This window comes from Mesoplodon bidens (assembly GCF_964165515.1).
Source record: "Mesoplodon bidens genome assembly, chromosome: 8".
Lineage (NCBI taxonomy): Eukaryota > Metazoa > Chordata > Mammalia > Artiodactyla > Ziphiidae > Mesoplodon > Mesoplodon bidens.
The window spans coordinates 33,595,574-33,619,187 of NC_138165.1; the positions used below are offsets into that span (position 1 = coordinate 33,595,574).

Genomic DNA, 23,614 nt, shown 5'->3' on the forward strand with positions numbered 1-23,614 from the left:
AGACTGCAGGGAGGGCAAGCTGCAGGCCCCGTTCCGCCAGTTTCTCCCGGCACTTCCGCGACGCCCGGGTCCTCCCCTCCGCTTCTCGCAGGGCAGGTACCCTCCCTTCCTCCCCACCTGTATGGCTGGGGAGCGCCGGGCTTCCCGAAGCGACGCCCTAGCGGTGGGAATGGGAACACGCTGAGCGGGAGCCTCCTTTCCGTACGGCTTCCGCAGCTAGACCCCAAAGCCCCGAAGCCCCGGGGGAAGGAAATTACCACTCGGTGCTCGCCCACCCCCGCCCCGTTTCTCTCTCCGGCTCGCTGCCTGTCTCGCTCCGATGCTGCCGAGCCCCGTCGCCACTTCTGGGTGGAGGTCCGGCGGAGACAGCTGCGAGCTCCCGGGCTCCGGGGAGGGAAATGGGGCAGGGTGAGTCAGCCGGCCCGGGGAGAGGCTCCATCGCGCCCGGCACCCGCCCGCGGGGTAGGGGAGGCGCTGGGCTGAGCTCGCGGAGAGGCTGCCGCTTTCCCTTTCCTCCCAGTCCCGGCTTGAGAGCCGAATACGAGCGCGCGGGCCGGGGGAGGGAAGAGTGGGAGAGGAAGCCGCGGGAGAGAACAGGCAGCCACTGTTTCCTTTTGAAAAGAAAGTAGGAGCCCTGAGTAGGAAAAGAGAAAGGAGCCCTTCCAACTTTTCTTTGCGAAAAGTTTTCCCAGGGCGTTTTGTTTGAGAAGCCCGGGATCGCGCTGCCGCCTTGGCGGTTGTGCCTGTGCGCCTCGCCCCTCGCCCCTCGCCTCCTTCCAGCCTGGGTAGCTCCGCTCCCTCCCCAAGAGGCGCCAAATGGCTACCCAGTACCCCCACGGGGCGGGGGCTGCAGCGCCGCCTCCAGCCGCCGCGGCTCCCGGCAGCCGCTAGACCCGCCGGCGGCGCTGCCCGCGGGCTGGGAGCCGGGCCCGCAGGTGGAAGCGCACCCGGGAGGCGGGCGGGCTGGTCCAGGGCTGGGGGCGGCTCGGGCGGGCTCTTGACGCGCGGCCAGCCCCGTTCAGGCCTCGGGAAAGCGTGCGTCCCGCCCTGACCCGCCGGCCTCTCCCACTCCAGCAGTGACGCGCCGCCTCGGAGCCGGAGCCCGCGCAGCGCCCCGCAGGGCGATGGACGGCCGAGCCCAGCGCGCGCAGGACGTCCCGGCGGCGCTCCCGCCGGCGACCCCCGCAGGGTAAGCCTCTAGCGCCGCTCCACCGCCGCTCACTGGGGAGGGCGAGGGCAGCCGGGCCTCCACCCGGTCACCTGGCTGGCAGGTCGCCACCCCGCTGGCGGCCAGATTCACCCGCCGCCGGACACGCGGACGACGAGGCTGCTTCCTCCCGGCCTCGTAGGAGGCCGCCCGGGATGGGGGCTCGGGTAGTTTTTGATTGCTTTCCTACCGGGGCTGCTCTGAGTTGCTGAAGGGCAGCTGAATGCCAGGAATTGGGTAAGGAGTCCGGGAGCAAAAATGGTAACAAAGGGCCCCTTGTTGGGGCTCTGGGCGAGCGGCGGAACGATACCTGTTAGTGAGCTCCTGGGAAGGGGAAAACAGTTTCCTGGGCCGGGGGCTGAGGCCCAGCAGGTGAGCAGTGTCAAGGTGAATGTAAGGAAGGGGCTTTCTGCGAGAGGGTGGAGGGCGACAGGAAGGTGTGCCAGCTGTCAGCCCGCATGACAGTTCCGGGACACGGCCGGGTGCGCGCCTCTGATTGTGGCCAATTGCTAGTGCCAGAGCCTAGCGCAGAGTCAGACCGCCAACATGATTACTTTTCTTCTTATCCTCACATGTTTAGGAGAGATTGGAGTGGAAGGGGCTGTCACATGGTGAGTTAATATTAAATGGAGCACGTCTTCCTGCCAGATATGCTAATAATCACCTTGCTAAGCGTTTGGGTAAATAGTAATGAGAACAGGTAGTTCTGCAAGAGATGGGAAGAACCTGAAAATAACCTTCGTCTTGGTAAACAGTGAAGGCTTAACATGGGCGCTAGTTGAGCTCCTGAAGTGGGAAAACCCTTTGGTGAAGTGTAACTTTTTCCTACAAGTGTTCCCCCAACTCAGTTTCTTTTCTGATAGTTAATCCGAGCACAGAAATGCACTCAAGAGAATATGAACATTTCAGAAAAGAAACGTTAAGGAAAAAGCGACTTTGTAGCTAATGAATGAGATTTGTACAGTTTTCCTGATTTGAGAGTAGAGAAGTCATTTTTCCCTGGAACATGACACACGTTTCCTTAGAAGCAAGTCACAGCATGTTTATTCATCAGAGACCATGCGAACATTGGCAGATGTCTAGAGGAAACATGGAAAAGTCTCAAAGCAACATGACTAATATAAAAGATATTTAGTATAATGCTTACGTAGAGGAAACATGTAGTGTATGAATTAATTCTTTCATTTTGTTCCAGTTAGTTATCTTCTCCCCTCTGCAAATAGCTGTACTTCTGTTGACTTCCGTTTCTATTCTTTCCCCAGGTTTTTCATTATTTAGATACTATCATATATTCTTTCATATATTATCACATTAGGATGTATGAGGAAAGAAATACATTGGCAGGAAGATATTAATTATAAAAGCATGGGCCTCTAAATGGAGCTGCAGGAATACTGAAATGTGTTCAGGTACCCCAAAATAAGATAGTATTAGACTGGTGGATTTAAAAATGGATTAGATTAGGTACTATTTAAAAAAAGAAAAGAAAAAGAACCCAGCATATGCACATACACAAAATACACTAATACACTTGGGTGTTTAGAAATCATATAATACTTGTGAGTAAAATAGGTGAGAACAGATGGCTCTGACATGAAGGAAATGCAAAGAGCTTTCTAGTGATAAGCACAGCTCTAGTAAGACACTTTGGATTTTACTTTTGAGGATTTAAAGGTTAAACCGAAATTCTTTGCTTCAAAAGAATGTACAAAACTGCTTTATCTAATTTCTCAAATATGAGGAAAATACTTTTTAGAAATTTGCCCCTCCCTCTCCAAATTTAAGGAGAGACATGTGGAAAAATGCTTCAACATCTTATCTGAAATACCCCCCCCCCGTATCATTTTACTTTGCATTATTCAGAGACGTTAACAATATCTGAAATGTATAAACATAAAAAAAAATTACTTCTCTACTTTGTCTTCTTTCACTTGTCTGTCTTGTCCCTTTGGCATATCCCAAGTGCCTATTATATAATATTTGTTGAATATTCATTATTCAACATTACTGTTGTTCTTTTTCTCAAAACCCCAGAACATTAAAAAGGCTTTAATTGTGGGAAACAAGAATTATCCTAGATATGAGGCTTTGGGATGTGGCAGGGAGCAGTCCCAATCAATATGTTATAATAAAATGTTAGGTTTGGAAAGTAAATTCTTTACTATAAAACTAATTAAATCATGACTCATTAATAGCCTATGAGGCCTACTTTCGACCGTATCCTTGGATATTACTGCTCTAAAGAAGCTGTCTGTATGTAATTTTCCAAGTTTTACATCCTTGTAACATGTCATTTTAAAGAAATTTAGTGCAACTCCTTATTTTACAAATGAGAATCTGAAGCACAGACATAGTGATTTTTACAGAAGACCCAGAGCAAATTAGTGGCAAAACCTGAAGGAAAACCCAGGATGTTAACTGCCTAGTTCAGTGCACTAATTGCTTTTAATCTTTTCCAGACCACAATAAGATAAATTTCAGCTGAGTACATTATCTTTAGAACTACTAGTGCTGGTGTTTTTACTTGCCAAAACACACGCACACATAAAAAACTCCCCTACATTTTTTTAATGGTAGAATTTTTTTTTTTTGGCCGCGTTGGGCCTTCGTTGCTTCGCGCAGGCTTTCTCTAGTTGCGGCGAAATGGGGCTCCTCTTCATTGAGGTGTACGGGCTTCTCATTGCGGTGGCTTCTCTTGTTGCAGAGCATGGGATCTAGGGCGTGCGGGCTTCTGTAGTTGTGGCGCACGGGCTTAGTTGCTCCGGGGCATGTGGGGTCTTCCCAACCAGGGATCAAACCGTGTCCCCTGCATTGGCAGGAGGATTCTTAACCACTGAGCCATCAGGGAAGTCCCGAGATATATATTTTTAACTCTTTGAAATTTAAATGTCAAAAGTGTAGTTGACCTTGCTTTGAGGGACCTTAGTGTTTTGATTCTGAAACAAATTATCGGGCATGGTTCAGGTATAAAAGCCTATTTCTTTATAATTTTGCAGAATTGTAACTATGGAGTTAATTGAAGGCATAGTAAAAATTAAGAAATGATTTAGCAGCTGCTTTCTTAAGCTTTTATTTGGATGCATTATTGGTTCTAAAGTTGTACTGATTGTATAAACTGAGTTCTTGTTAGCTAACATTTACTGGCTACTTAGAAGTTGAATGCCTTAGCTGAGGTTTCAACATAATTACCTGAGTATCTTTAAAACAAATACCCATGCTCTCACACTCCTACCTATTCTAATTTTAATTGGCCTGGTAGGGGACAAGGGCATGGAGAATTTTAAAATGCTGCTAGGTGATTCTCATATGCAGCCAGATCTGAGAACCATTGATTAAGTCGGTATCACCAGCTGAGAAGGAGATGAAGCCATAAATGGAATGGAGGATGCTATTTAGCATTTTTAGGTAACTCAAGACTAACTTTCAGCTTTATTTTGCCTTTTGAAAGATTCCATTTAGGTGCTCTACGGTACTGTTTAAAAAAAATTTTTTTTTTTTTTACTCCTTTTTGAGGAAGTATGTTAACTCCATTTTATAATTTTGGAACTGAGGCTCAGAGAGCTTAATTAACACACTCAAGGCCATACAACACTAAGGGATGCAAGGATAGTAGAAACAAGGTCTGATACCCAAACCTGTGCTCTTCATCACTAGGCCTGTTACCCAGGATATTTGCTACCATGGATTATACTGAATGGATTATTTAAAGAGGCTTTATAGATGCATTGTCTTGATTCTTCTTAAAATTATATTTATAGTATATTTTAAAAAACTACAAAATCAAATGCGTATAAAAAACCCCAATGCCTAGCATTTAAAAGGAACTTATTTCTTTCAAGTCATAATTAACATTTTCATGTGTTTAGGTTGATTTAATTTAACACAGTAAACTGACAGCCATTTTGTCAGATGACATTTTGTCATAGCTGTACTTATTTTTGCTCTTAGGCAGCTATTAAATTATTATAGCTTAATTTCAAAAGTAGGATTTTTGACCAAATAAGAAAAATGAAATTGTTTATTAAGACAGTGCTAGATATTTTGTTCAAAGTCTAATGTCCTCTGAATGTGTTAGAGGATAATTTAATAACATTATCACCTAACCTTATTATTGAAGTGCCAGTTGTATTTATATAATAATAAATGCCAAGCTTTATGTTATTGAGACAACTGCTCTTATGTAATTAATTAGTCAAAACTTGTGAGCCCTTATTTTATATAAAACACATTTTTCTAGGCACTGGGAGATTGCCTAGAAATTCTGATCTTAAGAGCTTTATTTAAAAGAACTATCTGTAACTATGCAGGAAGAAAAAGGAGGGGGAGGGTGCTGTTAGTGTAGAAGTGGTACTTTGATATTAACTTTAAAAGCATATTATGGATATGCTTAGGACTTAAAATGCAGTATCCTAGCTCATTGGTCAGCAAACTTTGGCTGAGCAAACTGTGTCCAGAAGGTTGAAATGGGCCCTCCACCTGTTTGTCTTTTTTTCTTTTCTCCAATTTTTTAAATTGTGGTATAATTTACATAAAATTTACCATGTTAACCATTTTTAAGTGTACAGTTCAGTGGTATTAAGTACATTAACATTGTTGTGCAACTGTCATCACCATCCATCTCCAGAACTCTTTTCATCCTGCATAACTGAAACTCTGTACCCATTAAACACTAATTCCCCATTCTCCTCTCCCCCCAGCCCCTGGCATCCACTGTTCTACTTTTTATCTGTATGATTTTTGACCACTCTAGTTACCTCATATAAGTGGAATCAAACAGTCTTTGTCTTTTTGTGACTGGATTATTTCATTTATTATAATATCCACAAAGTTCATCCATGTTGTATCATATATCAGAATTTACTTCCTCTTTGAGGCTGAATAGCATTTCACATTTTGCTTATCCATTCATCTGTCAATGGACACAGATTGCTTCTTGTATTTTAGCTGTTGTGAATAATGCTGCTGGGGAACATGGGTGTTCACATATCTCTTTGGGACCCTGCTTTCAATTCTTTTGAAGTAGAATTGCTGGATCATATGGTCATCCTATTTTTAATTTTTTTGAGGACTGCTATACTGTTTTCCATAGCAGCTGTACCATTTTACATTCCCCAAAACAGTGCACAAGGCTTCTGGTTTCTCCACATCTGTGCCAACACTTGTTATTTTATTTTATTTATTTTTTTGACAGCAGCCATCCTAATATGTGTGAGGTGGTATCTCATTGTAGTTTTGATTTGCATTTCCCTAATGATTAGTGATGTTGAGCATCAGATCATGTGCTTATTGGCCATTTGTATATCTTATTTTGAGAGATGTCCATTTAAGTCCTTTCCCTCTGTTTCAATTGGGTTTGCTTTTTTTGGTTGTTGAGTTTTAGGAATTTTCTTCATATTCTGGATATTAACCCCTTATCCTCTACCTGTCTTTGTAATTTTTTTTTTTTTTTTTTTGCGATACGCGGGCCTCTCACTGTTGTGGACTCTCCCGTTGCGGAGCACAGGCTCCGGACGCGCAGGCTCAGCGGCCATGGCTCACAGGCCCAGCCGCTCCGCGGCATGTGGGATCTTCCCGGACCGGGGCACGAACCCGTGTCCCCTGCATCGGCAGGCGGACTCTCAACCACTGCGCCACCAGGGAAGCCCTTACCTGTCTTTGTAAAGGGTTTTATTGGCACGCAGCCATACCCACTCATTTGCATATTGTTTATGGCTGCTTTCATATTATAGTTGAGTAGTCCAGGCAGAGATATTATGGCCTGTAAGCTAAAAATATTTGCCCTCTGTCCATATACAAGTTTGCTGATCCCATGGGCCAACCTAGGAAATTTGTAAATGAAGTAGTGATTATTTAATTCAAAATCTATTTACTGCGGGGGGGGGTGTACATATAAGTCTTGAACTTCAATATAAATTAGAACAAAATGATATTTTGTTTTCATAAAGCAAGATATTTCTTATAGTAAGAAATTTTGCAGAATGGTGATTAGTGGTCATTTTTTTTTCCCCCAGGTGAAGACTTAGGCTTGGCTTGTTGGCAAGCCATGTAGAATTTTAACATTTATTTGGTATCAGAATATATTTTAAAGAGAAGTTCTAAACTTGTGCTGACACTTTCATGAAAAATGACTGAGGTCATTTTTGGTCATTTGGTTATTATATGATTAAGGTGTTTAGAACCAAATGTGCCTAGGAGAAGCTGGACCAAAGGTAGAAGGAATTCCTATCTAGTTTTTTTCAGCCTATACCTATTTTATGAATTAAGCAAACTGTCTTTATAATTTTCAGCAAGAGTTTTTGTTGTTGCTCTTAAAGATATTTCATATCCTTAAGCTTTTAGTGCTCTAACATTAGGGTGACAGTTATTAGAAGACCTTTTTTTTTTATGACTTTGCTAAATTTTTTTCCCATCTGTTACAGTAAAAACAAACTAAAAGTATGGGAGAAAGAAGTTTCCCATGACTATTTATAAAGGGCCAAATGTCTTCAGTTTTGCACACAAACTTCATATCTGAGGAATGAATCCCTTAGAAAAGACTCTCGAAGACTGACTAGTCTTTAGAAAAATGCTAGAGTGAGCTTGTTTTTGTCCGCCGTATACTTTAAGTTCACATTGCTGTTTATAAATTTAAATAAGTTAAAACTATTTATTGACTTTGTACATTAAAAAAACCTGCGGAGTTGAATTGTGGAGTAGTTTGACAAAGAAAATGCTTTAATTGAGGTGGTCCTCTCATTACGACAGCAAAGAATGCAATGGCAAGAGAAGTAGTTTAAGCTCAACTCATAGAAAGCTTATTTGTAACTTTTACCATATTTTAAATAGTTATACATCTTTACAAAGATCATAATTTCCAAGTTTCATAGGGAATAAATGAAGATATTTGGGTTTCCAGTATGTGTGGTGCCCTGTACTGGGCAATATCTTGATTATATCTGTGCCTTTTCATGCTGTATAGCTCAGCTCAGGCTTACAGTTCAGAGGCAGGCCTTCAGGAATTTGGTGGGAAGCCCAGTATACTACAGAACTGAGTTGTTTTCTCAACCTCTACTCTCTAGAAAAAAATGTAACCCCATCAAGACTTTCAGGTTTGTGGTTGTGAGGTAGTGAGGAAGGAGGTGCTAGGTGAGCAGGAAGAAGAGTGACTGCTGGGGCTTCCCTGGTGGCGCAGTGGTTGAGAATCTGCCTGCCGATGCAGGGGATACGGGTTCGAGCCCTGGTCCAGGAAGATGCCACATGCCGCGGAGCGGCTGGGCCCGTGAGCCATGGCCGCTGAGCCTGCGCGTCTGGAGCCTGTGCTCCGCAACAAGAGAGGTCGTCATAGTGAGAGGCCTGCGCACCACGATGAAGAGTGGCCCCCGCTTGCCACAACTAGAGAAAGCCCTCGCACAGAAACGAAAATGCAACACAGCAAAAATAAATAAATTAATTAAAACTCCTACCCCCAACATCTTCTTTAAAAAAAAAAAAGAGGGCCTCCCTGGTGGCGCAGTGGTTGAGAGTCCGCCTGCCGATGCAGGGGATACGGGTTCGTGCCCCGGTCTGGGAGGATCCCATATGCCACGGAGCGGCTGGGCCCGTGAGCCATGGCCGCTGAGCCTGCGCATCCGGAGCCTGTGCTCCGCAACGGGAGAGGCCACAACAGTGAGAGGCCCGCGTACCGCAAAAAAAAAAAAAAAAAAAAAAAAAAAAAGAATGACCTCTGAATGCCTCATTTTCATTTCCTTTAGGTACTCTTGTTCCCTTCATATTGAATGCCCTCCTCCATTGAAAGCAGAACTTTAGAGATAATATAAATAATCACTTTATAAAAGAGAGTATGGGTTAATAGGACAGAGGTTTTCCTTTGTAATTGCCTCAGGCTTGTAGAAAATTACTTTGGATGGAATTAAAAGAGTGAAAATGCCATCCATATTTGGTGGGATTTGATTCTGCAAAATAACCAAAGTGGTTCAGAGGCAAGCCTCTCAAGTGGGGTTGAAAAAGAACCTGAGATACAATAGTTTGGGTCCAAAATGTGGTTGTGCTTTTAAAATAATGATTCTGATTTTCTTGTGTGGGCTGTAGCTTGATTTTAAATAGGGTTGAATGCCAAAGGGATCAGAATATGTTTTTTAAACGATAATATCATTGGAAAAAGCGCATTGTTTCTCACTGTAATTAATTTGAGAGATTAGAACTACTTTGTGTGCATGTTTTTTTTTTTTTTTTCCTGCGGGACGCGGGCCTCTCACTGTTGTGGCCTCTCCCGTTGCAGAGCGCAGGCTCAGCGGCCATGGCTCACGGGCCCAGCCGCTCCGTGGCATGTGGGATCTTCCCGGACTGGGGCACGAACCTGTGTCCCCCTGCATTGGCAGGCGGACTCTCAACCACTGCGCCACCAGGGAAGCCCAACATGTTGTATTTTTAAAAATTAAACACACCATTTCACTTTTGAGCCTACCATTGCAGCATCTGTTCTTACACCAATATATATTTGTAAGGAAATAGGGTTAAGATGCTCAAATCTAGGTGGGCCATTTATCACGAGTCCTTGAGGACTTCCGTCTCTCTAACCTGCACACCTGCTATTACATGCACATTCACACATGCTATTGTCCCTGGAAAAACGGAAGTGAAGAAGTATTAGATAACCCCAAGGGGACTAGCCAGTTTTAACAGCTGCTACGTCATGTATCAGTTCAGTCATGCTGGAAAGACAGGAAATTGAGTTGCTAAACCCGAAAATGGCTGCCACCTTGCCATTCCCATGTCTGATGGATGTGCTGTAGTTTCTAGACCAATTGAGTCCACAGTAGTCAAGATAATTATAAGAGCCACTGAATTGATTTATCTTCTTTGTGCTAAAGTGGATGCATGTTATACACAAAGTAGAAGTGGCAGAGAGAGGAGCAACCCTTTCTTTGTCTCTTCGTTTTGTGCCTGATAGTCAGGTATCCCTGCTCTAGGAGAATTAGGAAAGAGACAGGGTCCCTGTCTTACAGGACAGCATCTGTGTTTCGTGGTCTGAGGTAGTTTCATTATTCTCAGGTGTTCATGATTCGATTAGTCATTGGCCGCAAAACTACTGAGCAAAGTGTCCTACCAGGTTATGAGAGTGGTTTCTTCCTACCTTTTGTTTCTACATAAGGTGCCCATTCCCAGAGAACAATTAGATGCTTCAATTTAAAGCAAAAATTGTTTTTGCTCTGCTTCAGGAGAGCAAAGCTGAAAGTGGCAAAGAATGTTGGCATGCGGAAAGAAAGTAATTTTTACACTTTGGGTTGTGATCCTAGGCTACCAGTCTTCTTTCTTCAGTTTTCTCTTCCTCTAAAAGAGGATAAGTTTGACTGTGTTAGTTTATTACCTATGAACTTCCCCCCACCTAGGAAAATTAGGTGTGACTTCGTTTCAATAAAAAATATTTAACACTAGTGATCTGAAGGGGGAAATAATACTGATTTTTCCCTTACATTTAAAAAGGACAAATTTTGTATCTAGAAACTATTCCAAAGTGTAATTTACTCTAGTTTACCATATATTATTTTTGAAATACAGTCTGGTCTGTAAGGAGCAATGTCTAAGAGTAGTTCATGTCATCTGTTCATCTGTTTGTGATCCTGTATGTATGTAGAAATACATAGGAAATTCACTCTTAGATGATGCTAAGAAAATGTAGTCCCGAAGTTTGTGGTGGTAACTTTGTGAAGCCTAGGAATGTGTTTCCAACTAATTTAGTGCTTATAAGCGGTATAGCCCAGAATGTACACACTTACAGGCATTTTCAGAGTTTCCTAATCAAATTCAGCATTTCATATGTATATATACATATATATATATATATATATATATATGTATATATACATATTTGGTGTGCAACACTTTGGGACTTTTATTTTTGTGTGACTCATAGTTACTAAGTTAACTCATAATTAGGACACTAAGCAGATTATGCAAGCTCGATTTAGTGGCAGTTCTGAAAGTTACCTGAAGGTGTTGAATGAATATTTGCTATCATTTTCGTATTCTTCCAGGTATTAAGCACATCAAAAGTTGAAGTTGGCAGTATTGGATATTTGAATAGCATGGATTTGGGGTATTCCCAGTTTCCTTGTATCACTGTAAAACCGAGGCAAGTTAGAGACCAAGTTTCTGGAACTCCACAGATAAATTGTAATGGATTGAACACAAAAATATCCCAAGTACCATTGGTTTTAAAGGAGCAGCCTTGGAGCACTCAGAAGTGATGGGCTATGGCTGCAGGCCCACACAGTGTAGGAGGCAGGGAGTAGTACAGTGGCAGCTATTTAATTTCATTGTCGACATGTTTACCACTTCCTGTTCTTCACAGGGGATATCATAAGATTTCCGGTCAATAAACAGTTTTGTTTTTTTTAAGAAACAATTTTTTAAAATTCTGGCACTTAGCCATTTTGTTTTACTAGTTAAAGGTTATTTAGAATGCCATGCTCTCAAATCAAACCTAGTCAAAGCCTCTGTTTATGGTGATCATTGTTCATTCCGGCACGTGATTTATGTGACTGGTGAGGGCCCGTCTCAGGGCCTGAGCATTGAACACATTATCTCTGTGGCCCTGGGGACATTTCCTCAGAATGATACTCACCAATGCAGCCCTGTGTCAGACATTCTTGTGGAAGTGGAAGGAGAGCATGTGAGAGAAGGAGGGGAGCCTTTAGGAGTTGAGAATGGAGGCTTTTTTCTTCCTTGAATCCTAGAGAACCAACCAGCTTAAAATGAACACTGCTAACGAGACAGTTTTCATTGCCATATGCATTTAAAGTTCTAAAATTGGCTATGTCAATGCAGAAAAAATGTTCAAAGTGTTTATTTTTAAAATAAAATGGGAAAATTTGGGAGAAATGGTAATACCTTGTATGCAATTTGGATTTTTTAATTTTATATTTAAATACATTAAGTGTATCTCAGTTGTGTATATAATACTCATTACTCCCTTTCCTTGAGCCCTTTGTGATCTGCTTATGTTTTTACACTATGGTTTTATGGAAAAAAAATTAAATTTCATGGGTGTGAAGGGGAGAATTTTCCTGGCATTTTTCCTTCTTTGGTTAGCCAAGTAGATGCATGCTGAGCTAAATGGAAATGTAGAGATAATTACAATTTTATTATTTGGGGATGTAGGTGAAGAAAGGAACAGGAAAACAGGCAAAATATATTCAATGATGGAAAAATGAAAAGCAGAAGTCTCTGATCGCAGAAGAAGAGGCAGTGGTGCAAAATTGCTGGACTGTGCTGGCACTAAACTAGCAGTTTGAGGTTTGAAGTCTTTATCTCTTATGTTCAGTTGGTAACTCTGGTACCATTAGTTTGTGAAGCACTTCTGTGATCTTAGGTTATTAGAAAGCATTTTGTGCCCCAAACTGTATATAACCTCTTCAAAAGTACCATGTATGTTTTTTGAGGGGAGAGATTCCATCCAAAGTGAATTGATAGTTATGCCAATGACAATTATTCTCTTTATAGGTCACATCATTTTGTTCATTATTTTTCTAATAGACAATATATTCAAATGGCACAGAATTCAAAAGAGAAAAATGACAAAATAGTGAGAGATCTCCCCCATATATCCCTTCCTTCCTATTCACCAGGTTTTCTCCCCAGAGGCAATGTTACGGTCTTTACAAATCCTTATAGGATACTCTGTACCAGTGCTGTCTAATGGAAATATAATGTGAGCCACAAATGTAATTTTAAATTTTCTAGGAGCTAGATTAAAAAATTCAATTTAAGGGCTTCCCTGGTGGCGCAGTGGTTGAGAGTCCACCTGCCGATGCGGGGGACATGGGTTCGTGCCCCGGTCTGGGAAGATCCCACATGCCACGGAGCGGCTGGGCCCGTGAGTCATGGCCGCTGAGCCTGCGCGTCCGGAGCCTGTGCTCCGGAACGGGAGAGGCCACAACAGTGAGAGGCCCACGTACCGCAAAAAAAAAAAAAAAAAAAAAAAAAAAAAAAATCAATTTAAATGATATATTATACGATGCAGTGGTTAACATGCTTCTAATTCTACAAAACAATGAAGTTGTCTTTACCAGCAAAAATATTTCCCATTGTCAGATTTGAAATTTAAATAAATTACGTAAAATTTAAATTTTATTTTCTTAGTCACATCAGCCACATCTCCGGTGCTGAAAAGCCTCATGTGGCAGGTGGTTACTCCACTGGACAGAGCACCTCCTTACAGTCAGGAGCAAATGGGTGTGTGGATGCATATTGCTTCTTACTCTTTTATACACAGTTGGTGGTACTTTGTACCTTGTTTTTCCCTTAATAATATAACTTGGTTTTTATTCCATTTTATTACATAACGGGCTCTATTTTTGCCTCAAAGCTGTGTATTATGTCTTTGTAGGGATGAACATAATTTATATAACCAGTCCCTTATTGATGGATACTTGGATTTATTTCTCCCTCTCCTCCCCCTTTGATGTTATTAAGTGATCATTTTAGTATCCTTTAAGCAGTGTACAACCTATTGTACTAATACTCATTCCCGATATGTTTGATCAAATTAACTAGATTGTGAAACCCTAAAAAGTGGAGATCATATTTTTTTTTTTACTTTTATAGGACTAAAAAAATTGAATACCGTAAAGTGCAGAAATCAAACAGCTCAATGAATTTGTATTAATACATATGTAAATATGTAATCACCAATCAGATCAAAATATGGAATACTGGGCTTCCCTGGTGGCGCAGTGGTTGAGAGTCCGCCTGCCGATGCAGGGGACATGGGTTCGTGCCTCGGTCCAGGAAGATCCCACGTGCCGCGGAGCGGCTGGGCCTGTGAGCCATGGTCACTGAGCCTGCGCGTCCGGAGCCTGTGCTCCCGCAATGGGAGAGTCCACAGCAGTGAGAGGCCCGCGTACCGCAAAAAAAAAAAAAAGGAATACTTCTAGCAGCTTAGAGTCCTCCCTCTTGCTCTCTCTTCAGCAGTACTTCCCAAAGGTAATCACTATTCTGACCTCCATCACAATAGATTAGTTTTGCTTATTCTTTTTTATTTATTTATTTTTTTTGTGGTACGTGGGCCTCTCACTGCTGTGGCCTCTCCCGTTGCAGAGCACAGGCTCTGGACGTGCAGGCTCAGCGGCCATGGCTCACGGGCCTAACCGCTCCGCGGCATGTGGGATCTTCCCGGACCGGGGCACGAACCCGTGTCCCCTGAATCGGCAGGCGGACTCTCACCCACTGTGCCACCAGGGAAGCCCTATCCATTTTTTTAAAGTTATCAGTAGTTCATTCTTTTTCACTGCTGTGTAATATTCCATTATATAAGTATATATTTATATTATAATATTTATAGACTTTCGGGCCTTTTACAGTTTTTAGCTCTTGGGAACAAAGCTGCTATGAACAATTTTGTACCTGTCTTTTCATGGGCATAAAGATTCACTTCTGGCTGAATAACTTGGAGTTAACCTTATCTCTCTCTCTTTCTCCCCTGCTCCCCCCACACTTCTTAATTCCATGTGGTTCTTAGCACACGCTTGATGATCACTAAATGACTGAAGATAAATTATTAACTAATCATGTACTGCGACATTATTTCAATCTTACTAAAAATATTGGACAATAGTTCCTTGCGGATGCTATCATTCTGATATGTGACATAAAACATATAGCACTTTATCCATTTCTCTTTCCTCTTGGTTTGCCTCTTTTTTTCCCTTTTTTTAACCTTTTTTAAAAATTGAGGTATAGTTGATTTACAATGTCATATAAGTTTCAGGTGTACAACTTAGTGATTCACAATTTTTAAAGGTTATACTCCGTTTATAGTTATTATAAAATATTGGCTATATTCCCTGTGCTGTACAACATATCCTTATTTATTTTATGCTTAGTAGTTTGTACCTCTTAATCCCCTACCCCTATCTTGTCTCTCCCCCTCTTCCTTCTCCGCACGGGTAACTACTAGATTGTTCTCTGTATCTGTGAGTCTGTTTCTTTTTTGTTATGTTCACTAGTTTTATTTTTTAGATTCCACATAAGTGATATCATACAGTATTTGTCTTTCTCTGTATGACTTATTTCACTAAGCATAGTAGCTTCTAAGTCCATCCATGTTGTTGCAAATAGCAAATTTTCATTTTTTTTATGGCTGAGTAGTATTCCATTGTGTGTGTGTGTGTGTGTGTATGTATGCATATATATATACATATAAATATACACCACATCTTTATCCATTCATCTGTTTATGGACACTTGAGTTGCTGCTTCCATATCTTAGCAATTGTAAATAATGCTGCTATGAACATTGGGGTGCATATATCTTTTCAAATTAATGTTTTCATTTTCTTCTGTTACATACCCAGGAGTGGAACTGCTGGATCATATGGTAGGTCTATTTTTAGTGTTTTAAGAACACTTCATACTATTTTACACAGTGGCTGCATCAATTTATATTCCCACCAACAGTGTACAAGGGTTCCCTTTTCTCCACATCCTCACAAACGTTTGTTATTCATGGTCTTTTTGATGGTAGCCATTCTGGCAGGTGTGAGGTGATATCTCATTGCAGCTTTGATTTGCATTTCTCTGATGATTAATGATGTTGAGCATCTTTTCATGTGCCTGTTGACCATCTGTATGTCTTTTTTGGAAAAATGTCTATTCAAGTCTCCTGCCTATTTTTTAAACTGTGTTGTTTGGGTGTTTTTTTTTTTTTTTTTTGATGTTGAGTTGTATGAACTGTTTATACATGTGGGATATTAACCTCTTATTGGTCATCTCATTGGCAAATATATTCTCCCATTCAGTAGATTGTCTTTTTGTTTTGTAGATGGTTTCCTTTGTGAAACCATATTCTTAAATATTGTTCTTGGGTGTACTGCTGGGTTTAATGCATGAACATACCTAGACACATAATGATCAGTTATTGGGTGGATATGTATTATTTGGATTATTTGTGTGACCCTGAACAAGAGGTCAGTGTTGGGAATGTAGACCAGCAAATTATTTGTCTACTAGAGTGGTATAGCTTAGTTACACAAAAACTGAGTAGTTAACCTTCATCTTTTTATTTGAAATCCTCCAATGATATTTTTAATTGAAATATAGTTGATGTACAATATTATGTAAGTTACAGGTGTACAGTATAGTTAACATTCATTTTTGCAGCCATCAGTCAATGAATTATTGCTAAGACCCCATCAAATGGCTATGCCCTTAAAAGTGCTGTTGTAAATCTCTCAGTATTCTGCTATAAAACTCTATTCTTCGTTTGAGATTCTCTTTTAGCATTAATCCCTGCAGTAGTATTTATGAAAGAAATATGTGTTTTGTTAGTAGTTCAAGTGAAAATTCTGAGTAATGACACTTCCATCTCAAACTTCCAGCAAAGAAAAACTTTGGCCTTCATGGGTAGAATTGAATAACAGGACGTAAGTGCTGTATTATTATTTGCACCCTAAATAGTCCTATTTGAATAATGATAACTGAGTAACATTTGATTTACAGAATAAGTTACAGGTTTTGGGAGTAAAGCAATTAGTCATTAATTATATGATTAATTAGTACATAAGAATTCTCCTCATTTGTGTCAACACACTGACGCCTAAATTGTCAAGAGCCTTGCTATTTTGATTTAATTCTTCTGTCGGTAGAAGAAATTAGCCTTTTGATGTGAACAGTAATAGCTGAAGAGTAAGATCAAAAAATAGAGGGTGTATTCTTCCAGCTCATGAACGAAGAGGCTGAGAATTTAGAGGTATCATGAATGAAAGAAATTACATCATCAAATAGGCACCTAGGAAATGAGTACTCCTTCTCCCAGTGTTTTTGAGAGTTACACTTCAAAATGGGTCCAAAACTGCGAATATCATAGTGGAAAACAAGTTCATCCATTTTTTTTCGAAGAATGCTTTTGGCAACAAGTTGGCATTTTACACTGTTCCAAGATAGGATGAAATTCTAAGCCAGAATTCATCTGAAAAAAACCTCTAAAAAGTGATCATTTAATGCATGGGCAGGTGATAGAGCATTCCATAAAGCATTTTAAGCGACTCTGATACTCTCCACTTAACTCAGCAGCCTACCTTACTGTTGTCTGATGCAGCGAACTAGTACATTTAACATTTATTTTGGCTCTCTGGCATCTAACAACATTTGGTTTTGGTTTCAAATAAAACTGGTCCAGTCAGAAGTCAGAATAAGCACTTGACAGGCAGATGTTGTAGAAGGGAGTTGGAAGCAGAAGACCTTGAACGGAAAACCGAATCTCTGCTCTGCCACTCACTGGCTTAGGCACTTTCTTTCCTTTCACTGGCCCTCAGTTTCCTCCTTGGTGGAAGACGGTGATAGCACAGAATGAAAGTATGGAAGTAACACCAGCGCATGCCAAGCATTTCTTTTTTTTTTTTTTTTTAATTTTAAGTATTACCTACTTTGTTGGAAACAACCTTTTGTAATGCTGGCATCATTATTAGACTAATTGGAAAACACAGAGTGAGGAGGTGGGCCCTGTTCTTACTTTCCTATCCCAGGAAGTGGGTGATGGGGTTGGTTTTCTTCCTGAGTCCCCTGTGAAGTTCCCCATGCCAGATGCAGCGCAGTTGTTCTTGGAACGTTGAATACAAAATGGGTACTAATCTTAATGAAAATCACATTCCCTTTTAAAGGAGAAAAATGCCCCCTCTGAGATTTGGAATATGCTACCAAGGTGATTGTAATTCTGTTTCCTCGCTTCACTATTGTGAGAATTGCCTTACCTTTTAATATTTCACTTTTCTCTGATATAAGATTAGAGTAACTCTAACTGCATTTCTTTGATTTTGTTAGGACTGATATGCAGTGACTGAAAATTTTCAATTGTAATATCATACACAAGAACATCATTATTTAAAAGAGGGAGTTGGGACATGAGACGCCATTCTAATCATAGGCTGTCATATACTGAAGAGAACGTTTTATTACACATAGATTAAAATAAGATCTTTCGGGCCTCCCTGGTGGCGCAGTGGTTGAGGGTCTGCCTGCCGATGCAGGGGATACGGGTTCGTGCCCCGGTCTGGGAGGATCCCATATGCCACGGAGCGGCTGGGCCCGTGAGCCATGGCCACTGAGCCTGCGCATCTGGAGCCTGTGCTCCGCAATGGGAGAGGCCACAACAGTGAGAGGCCCGCGTACCGCAAAAAAAAAAAAAAATAAGATCTTTCACCTCCTATAAACAAGAAATTGAGCCATTATACTTTACCACAAATGCTGTAGAATGAGGTGGCAATCTAGAAACTAACTTTAGCTATTGATAAGAGAAGAGCAATCTCCAATTGCTGACTCCTTCCCCCTTAGGAATGCTGTGACTGTATCTTTTAGTACAGAGGAGGTGGGTGGGCACATTTGTCCAGCTAGTGTAAAATTGTACCTCTTGAGGCTCTGGTGGCAGCATCATGGCATAGTCTGAAAATTAACCCAGCACACCCTTGACTGAAAGCCTGTAGTAGAGAAAATACAGTTAAGTTATCCTTATTTACTTGTTTTTCTGGATTTGCTTTTTTACGTAATAGAGGAATATTTTCTATATTCTTGGAGGTGAGTTTTAATGTCAAAGAGGAAAGACTAATTCAAAATTTCTTAACATAATTAAGATCCACTTTTCCTTAGTAAGTCTAATGAAAAATTTCAGGCAGAATAAATTATACCCATGCACAGACTGCACCTGGAAAGTTTCTTGAGCAATAATGTGTTCCTGGTAAATTTACTTCTAAATAATGTGTTTTACAAGATAGTATGTAAAATCATATGGAGTCTTAATTGCTTCAGAGGCTGAATGAATATTTGTAAATTCATTCCAATTTCTACTAATTAAAAGGATCAGCATCACAGTTGTTTAGGAACAGTGGATGATGGCTTGAGTGACTCTGGTCATACAAGCAATAAGCATTTATGGAACACTGACTACTCACCAGGTTCTGTGTTAAATGCATGACACGTGCTACTGCATTTAACAGTCAACAACCATTCTATAAAGTTGATGTAGTTGTTATCCAGGTTGTGCAGAAGAGGAAGCTGAGCATCCTGTCCAGGGTCACATGGCTATACAGTGGCAGTTCTGAGAGTGGGACGCATTGATTTGACGACTACTTTGCATTCTGCTTTCCTACCTCCTCCCCCTCCTCTCCCTCCCCTCCCTCCCCAGAACTGCCAGGGGTGGCAAAGCCAATATAATAACTAATAGTAGGAGTGACGTAAAGTGGGACTAAACATTTTTTTTGTATTTTACTTTATTTTATTTTATTCTGATTATTAAATGACATGCTTATCACAGAATGTTTGAAAGCAATAGGAATATATGTAAAGAAAAATAATCATTATCTAGGCCACCTGGAGATAACCACTGTTAACATGATTTACATTTTAGCATTTCCCAAGGTGCTTTCTGAATAAGACACAAGTTAACGTTTTCTGTAAAAACAACTTATATAGTCAAATAATTTTGGGAAAGTCTGGGTTTAAACAAAATTAAACTGTTTTCTTCCCTAAAGGTCTTCTTGGAAACTTTAATATGCTAATATAATGGGCTTCCAAAATGGAAATATGGAAAGCAATATTTTCCAAATTTATTTATCAGAAGAATACTGATAAATATGTATAAATAAATATGTATCAGTATTTGTATCTTGAAACCAGTGTACTTTCAGATATAGTTTAGATAGAATGTGTCCTTCTAGACTTTTAAATAAGCATTTAGACTTTTAAATACAAATGTTATTTTTATATTTCTTTTCTCCAGGATTGTATTTTAGGTTATTTCATCTATTTAAAACTCTTTTAAAGATGCTTTTTGAAATAGTTGTATAACAAACCATATATGGGTCTGTGTGTGCGTTTGCTTTTTTTTTTTTTTTTTTAGATCTTTCATCTGTTGTTAAACATTTGGGCTATTTCCAATGAAATCATTAACCTTGATAGGGTATGAGTTTCAGATTTGGGTAAATGTGATTCCAGAACTGAAAGACTGCAAAGTCTTCAGCAGTGAGGAAACCAGCTCAGCTAGAAACTGTGAAAGCCATTACAAGTTTCCGAGAAATCTGTGTGGGATGGCCCTGTGACTTGCCATCCGAGACAGACATGCCAAGGAACGGACATGCTTAGGGGGAAAATAGGAGTAGTCAGTTATTAGAATGGGCTGGGAAGTTAGGTGTCTCTGTGTAATTATCCACTTGGTTTGGAAGAATGCATTGCTTCATATGAAGCCTGTGTGGTCCCCAGGCTAGGCTTGGTCTCCTCCCAGCAGCACTGGGGAGGACACATGGGGAGTTCGGGGTATTAATCTTTGCTGGGTCAAGGAGGGTGAGAGGGCTGGGAGTCTCAGGCTCCACTGAGGGGTGACGAAACTGGATCCCCAGTTTTGAAAATCCACCCCTTGGATTTTGAGAAGGGTAGTTTTAAACTTGGATTAATTGGGGAGGTTTTGGGTTGAAGCTTCTTAATAGATAACCCATTTTAACAACAACAATACAAGAAATCTCCCTGAAAGAATCAACAGTTCACTGATTTTTTTTTTTTTTTCCATTCAACAGATACTTATTAAAGGCTAACTATGTGTCAGGCATTGGGCTGGGTGGGCATTGGCAGCTAATTGTATTGAAAATGTGCAGTACATGGAAGTTATATTCACGGAATAGAATTACTTTGGCTGGAATGAAAATGTGATTCAATCTTATTAAAAATACACATCTTTGAACAACCTCCAAGGCAGTGTAAACAATACTCTCTCTGTTTTAAAATAAGGAAAGTCCAAATCTCTGAAATGCCAGTTACTGTGCAATTTCAAATACTTTTTTTTGCCTTGGTTAACATTATGTCTGGTTCCTCAGATGAACCTTTTCTTGAATATAGAACTTGTAAATGTGTATGTGCCCTCTCCCTACCTCCATGGAAATTCTCCCTGAGATTAGTTCTTCTCACCGAACTCTGGGAAGTTGTTAGCATTGACTTTTTTTAGTCAGAACTGAGTATCAAAACTGTCTTTCTCAGCCTGGGATTGTTAATGGCAAGACTGGAGAATGCTGCCCGCACTGGGGCAGTGGATTGCAAGGCCCAGTGAGGTGCCAAAGGGAAAATTCCTAAAGGGAATATCCAACAGCCCAGGAGGCCTGAGGATCGTTGCTATGGCAGCAAGAGGTGGTTGGCTGTGGCCTGTTCCTTCCCTTCCTGGGGCTCCCAGGGCCCCTAGCTCAGCAGACACAGGGGCAGAGCTGCCAGTATGACATCAGGCAACATAGAGGTTATTCTTCAGCTGACCGGACTCCAGCAGTCACCTTTGTAGCCTTAAACTTGTGACTTATCTATGTGAAGTGACAGTGAAGAAGCACTGGGAATAGTCTTGGCATTTCAGGGAGACCTGTTACTGTACCCTGGCTCAGCCACTGAACAGTTAGGAAATTTTGGACAAATTATCTCACCTCTTTACATCTGTTTTCTTTCTTTTTTTTCTTCTTTCTATCTGCAAATGAAGATACCTATCTCATAAGCTGAAGCCTGGGATTAATTGGAAGTATTCATATGTGGAATCATGAAATATTGACAGAGTAATAACACTCATTGACTATGATTTAAATTTCACAATTAAATCTCTGTAGCTAAATTATTAAAGTTTTTGAACATCAACCATATGAAAAGTTCACAAGATTGGTTTAAGCTTCTGACTCTTGGTTTCTAATAAGTAAATTAGTATTTGATATTTGGTTAAGGATCATTGTTTCCCCAATACATACCATGTTGTCTTGTAATTCATTAGTTCATGGAATACGATTCTCTGTAAGCAGGTTTTCCGGCTTGTTACAATCATTAGAAAAGCCTCTACCTGGTAAGATGTGGAGATAGTGAGCACACAATGTGTATATTGTAAACCTTTATTCCTTTTTCCTCTAAGAAAGAAAATAACCAACTAACCAAATATGTTCTTTCACTGGGCTTTATTGTTGACAGTGTTTCCTAATGAAAAGAGCTTATCTTTGAGACTCCAAGACGGTTCTCTCATGTATAAGAAGACTAGATTTTTATTTTGGACCTTCCATATCCACTGCTCAGGTTTCATCCTTTTTTCAGGAAGCTGCAGGAGCAGAATTCAGGCTGGGAACCTCTTATATGGTGGTCACATGCTTTCCACATGTGTAAACTATAAATAATCCCTTTACATTAAAAATGATATGTAAGATGGGAACCACTTATGTATTGTTTGTTAATGATACATGTCTTTAAATGAAGTGATTTGGTTGAATGGGTTATGCGTTTCCTTCCTAAATTCTTGATGAGGTTAGTTCTCTTGACAGCACAGATTCTCTTGGGTGTGGAGCATGAGGTGACATCTGCATGAAGGTGTTCTTTCTCATTGAGTTTGTTGGTGCCATCTTCATGTCCTGCCAGTTTCATTTCCACATGGATACTCATTCAATTAAAAATTGTCAAATGCCATTTCTGAAGGAAGGCAGATTATTACTTTGGTCATAAAGTGAACAGCTACATTTTTTTCTCATTAAGGTATCACAACCAGGTTACCACTGGTCATAAATGTAGAAAATTGGTGAGAACCCAATTTTCTAGGTCATGAAGGTCATGAAGAAAGAAGGGATGATCATGGAATAGGATAGCACACTATAGTGTGTTCACATTTTGAACTGGTGTGTTTTCTTAAAAATGCAAGCATTCTGGGCTTCCCTGGTGGCGCAGTGGTTGAGAGTCCACCTGCCGATGCAGGGGACGCGAGTTCGTGCCCCGGTTCTGGGGGACACCGTGTGCCGCGGAGCGGCTGGGCCCATGAGCCATGGCCGCTGAGCCGGCATGTCCGGAGCCTGTGCTCCGCGGCGGGAGGGGCCACAGCAGTGAGAGGGCCGCGTACAGCAAAAAAAAAAAAAAAAAAAAGAGCAAGCATTCTTATTGAAACTGGCTGTTATTTGAATGGTATGAACACTAGTCACACATTACTAGTTTGCGATTTCAGAGAAGCAGGCATTCTTTTTTTTTTTTTTGCGGTACGCGGGCCTCTCACTGTTGTGGCCTCTCCCGTTGTGGAGCACAGGCTCTGGACATGCCGGCTCAGCGGCCATGGCTCACGGGCCCAGCCGCTCTGTGGCAGTGGGATCCTCCCGGACCGGGGCACGAACCCGTATCCCCTGAATCGGCAGGCGGACTCTCAACCACTGCGCCACCAGGGAAGCCTGAAGCAGGCATTCTTAAAGATTTGTCAAGTGTCACTGAGTTTCCTGATGGTGCTTACATATTTTACGAAAACAACAGCATCTTACTCTTTGCACTAAACTATTCCAAAAAGAGAAAGAATTCATGAAGTTAAAAAAAAAATCAACTTAAGTGGAGTATAATCTATAAAGATATTGAATCTCTATGTTGTATACCTGAAACTAACATAATATTGTAAATCGACTATAC

At 40.9% G+C, this 23,614-nt stretch overlaps 1 protein-coding gene across 5 annotated transcripts in view; it reads left to right on the forward strand.

Moving 5' to 3' along the window:
- The first annotated feature begins 377 nt into the window (after positions 1 to 377).
- COBLL1 (cordon-bleu WH2 repeat protein like 1) overlaps positions 378 to 23,614 on the forward strand; it is a 165,425-nt gene continuing 142,188 nt past the window's right edge. For 3 of the 5 annotated variants that reach the window (XM_081242218.1, XM_081242219.1, XM_081242217.1), the window contains exons 1-2: positions 378 to 408; positions 1,075 to 1,189. In XM_081242218.1, coding sequence (XP_081098344.1) covers positions 399 to 408; positions 1,075 to 1,189 — 125 coding nt within the window. In that variant the 5' untranslated portion in view covers positions 378 to 398. Of the gene's footprint in view, positions 409 to 922; positions 1,190 to 1,346; positions 1,445 to 23,614 lie in introns of those variants that run through there. The other 2 variants (XM_081242220.1, XM_081242221.1) reach the window with 2 other exon arrangements.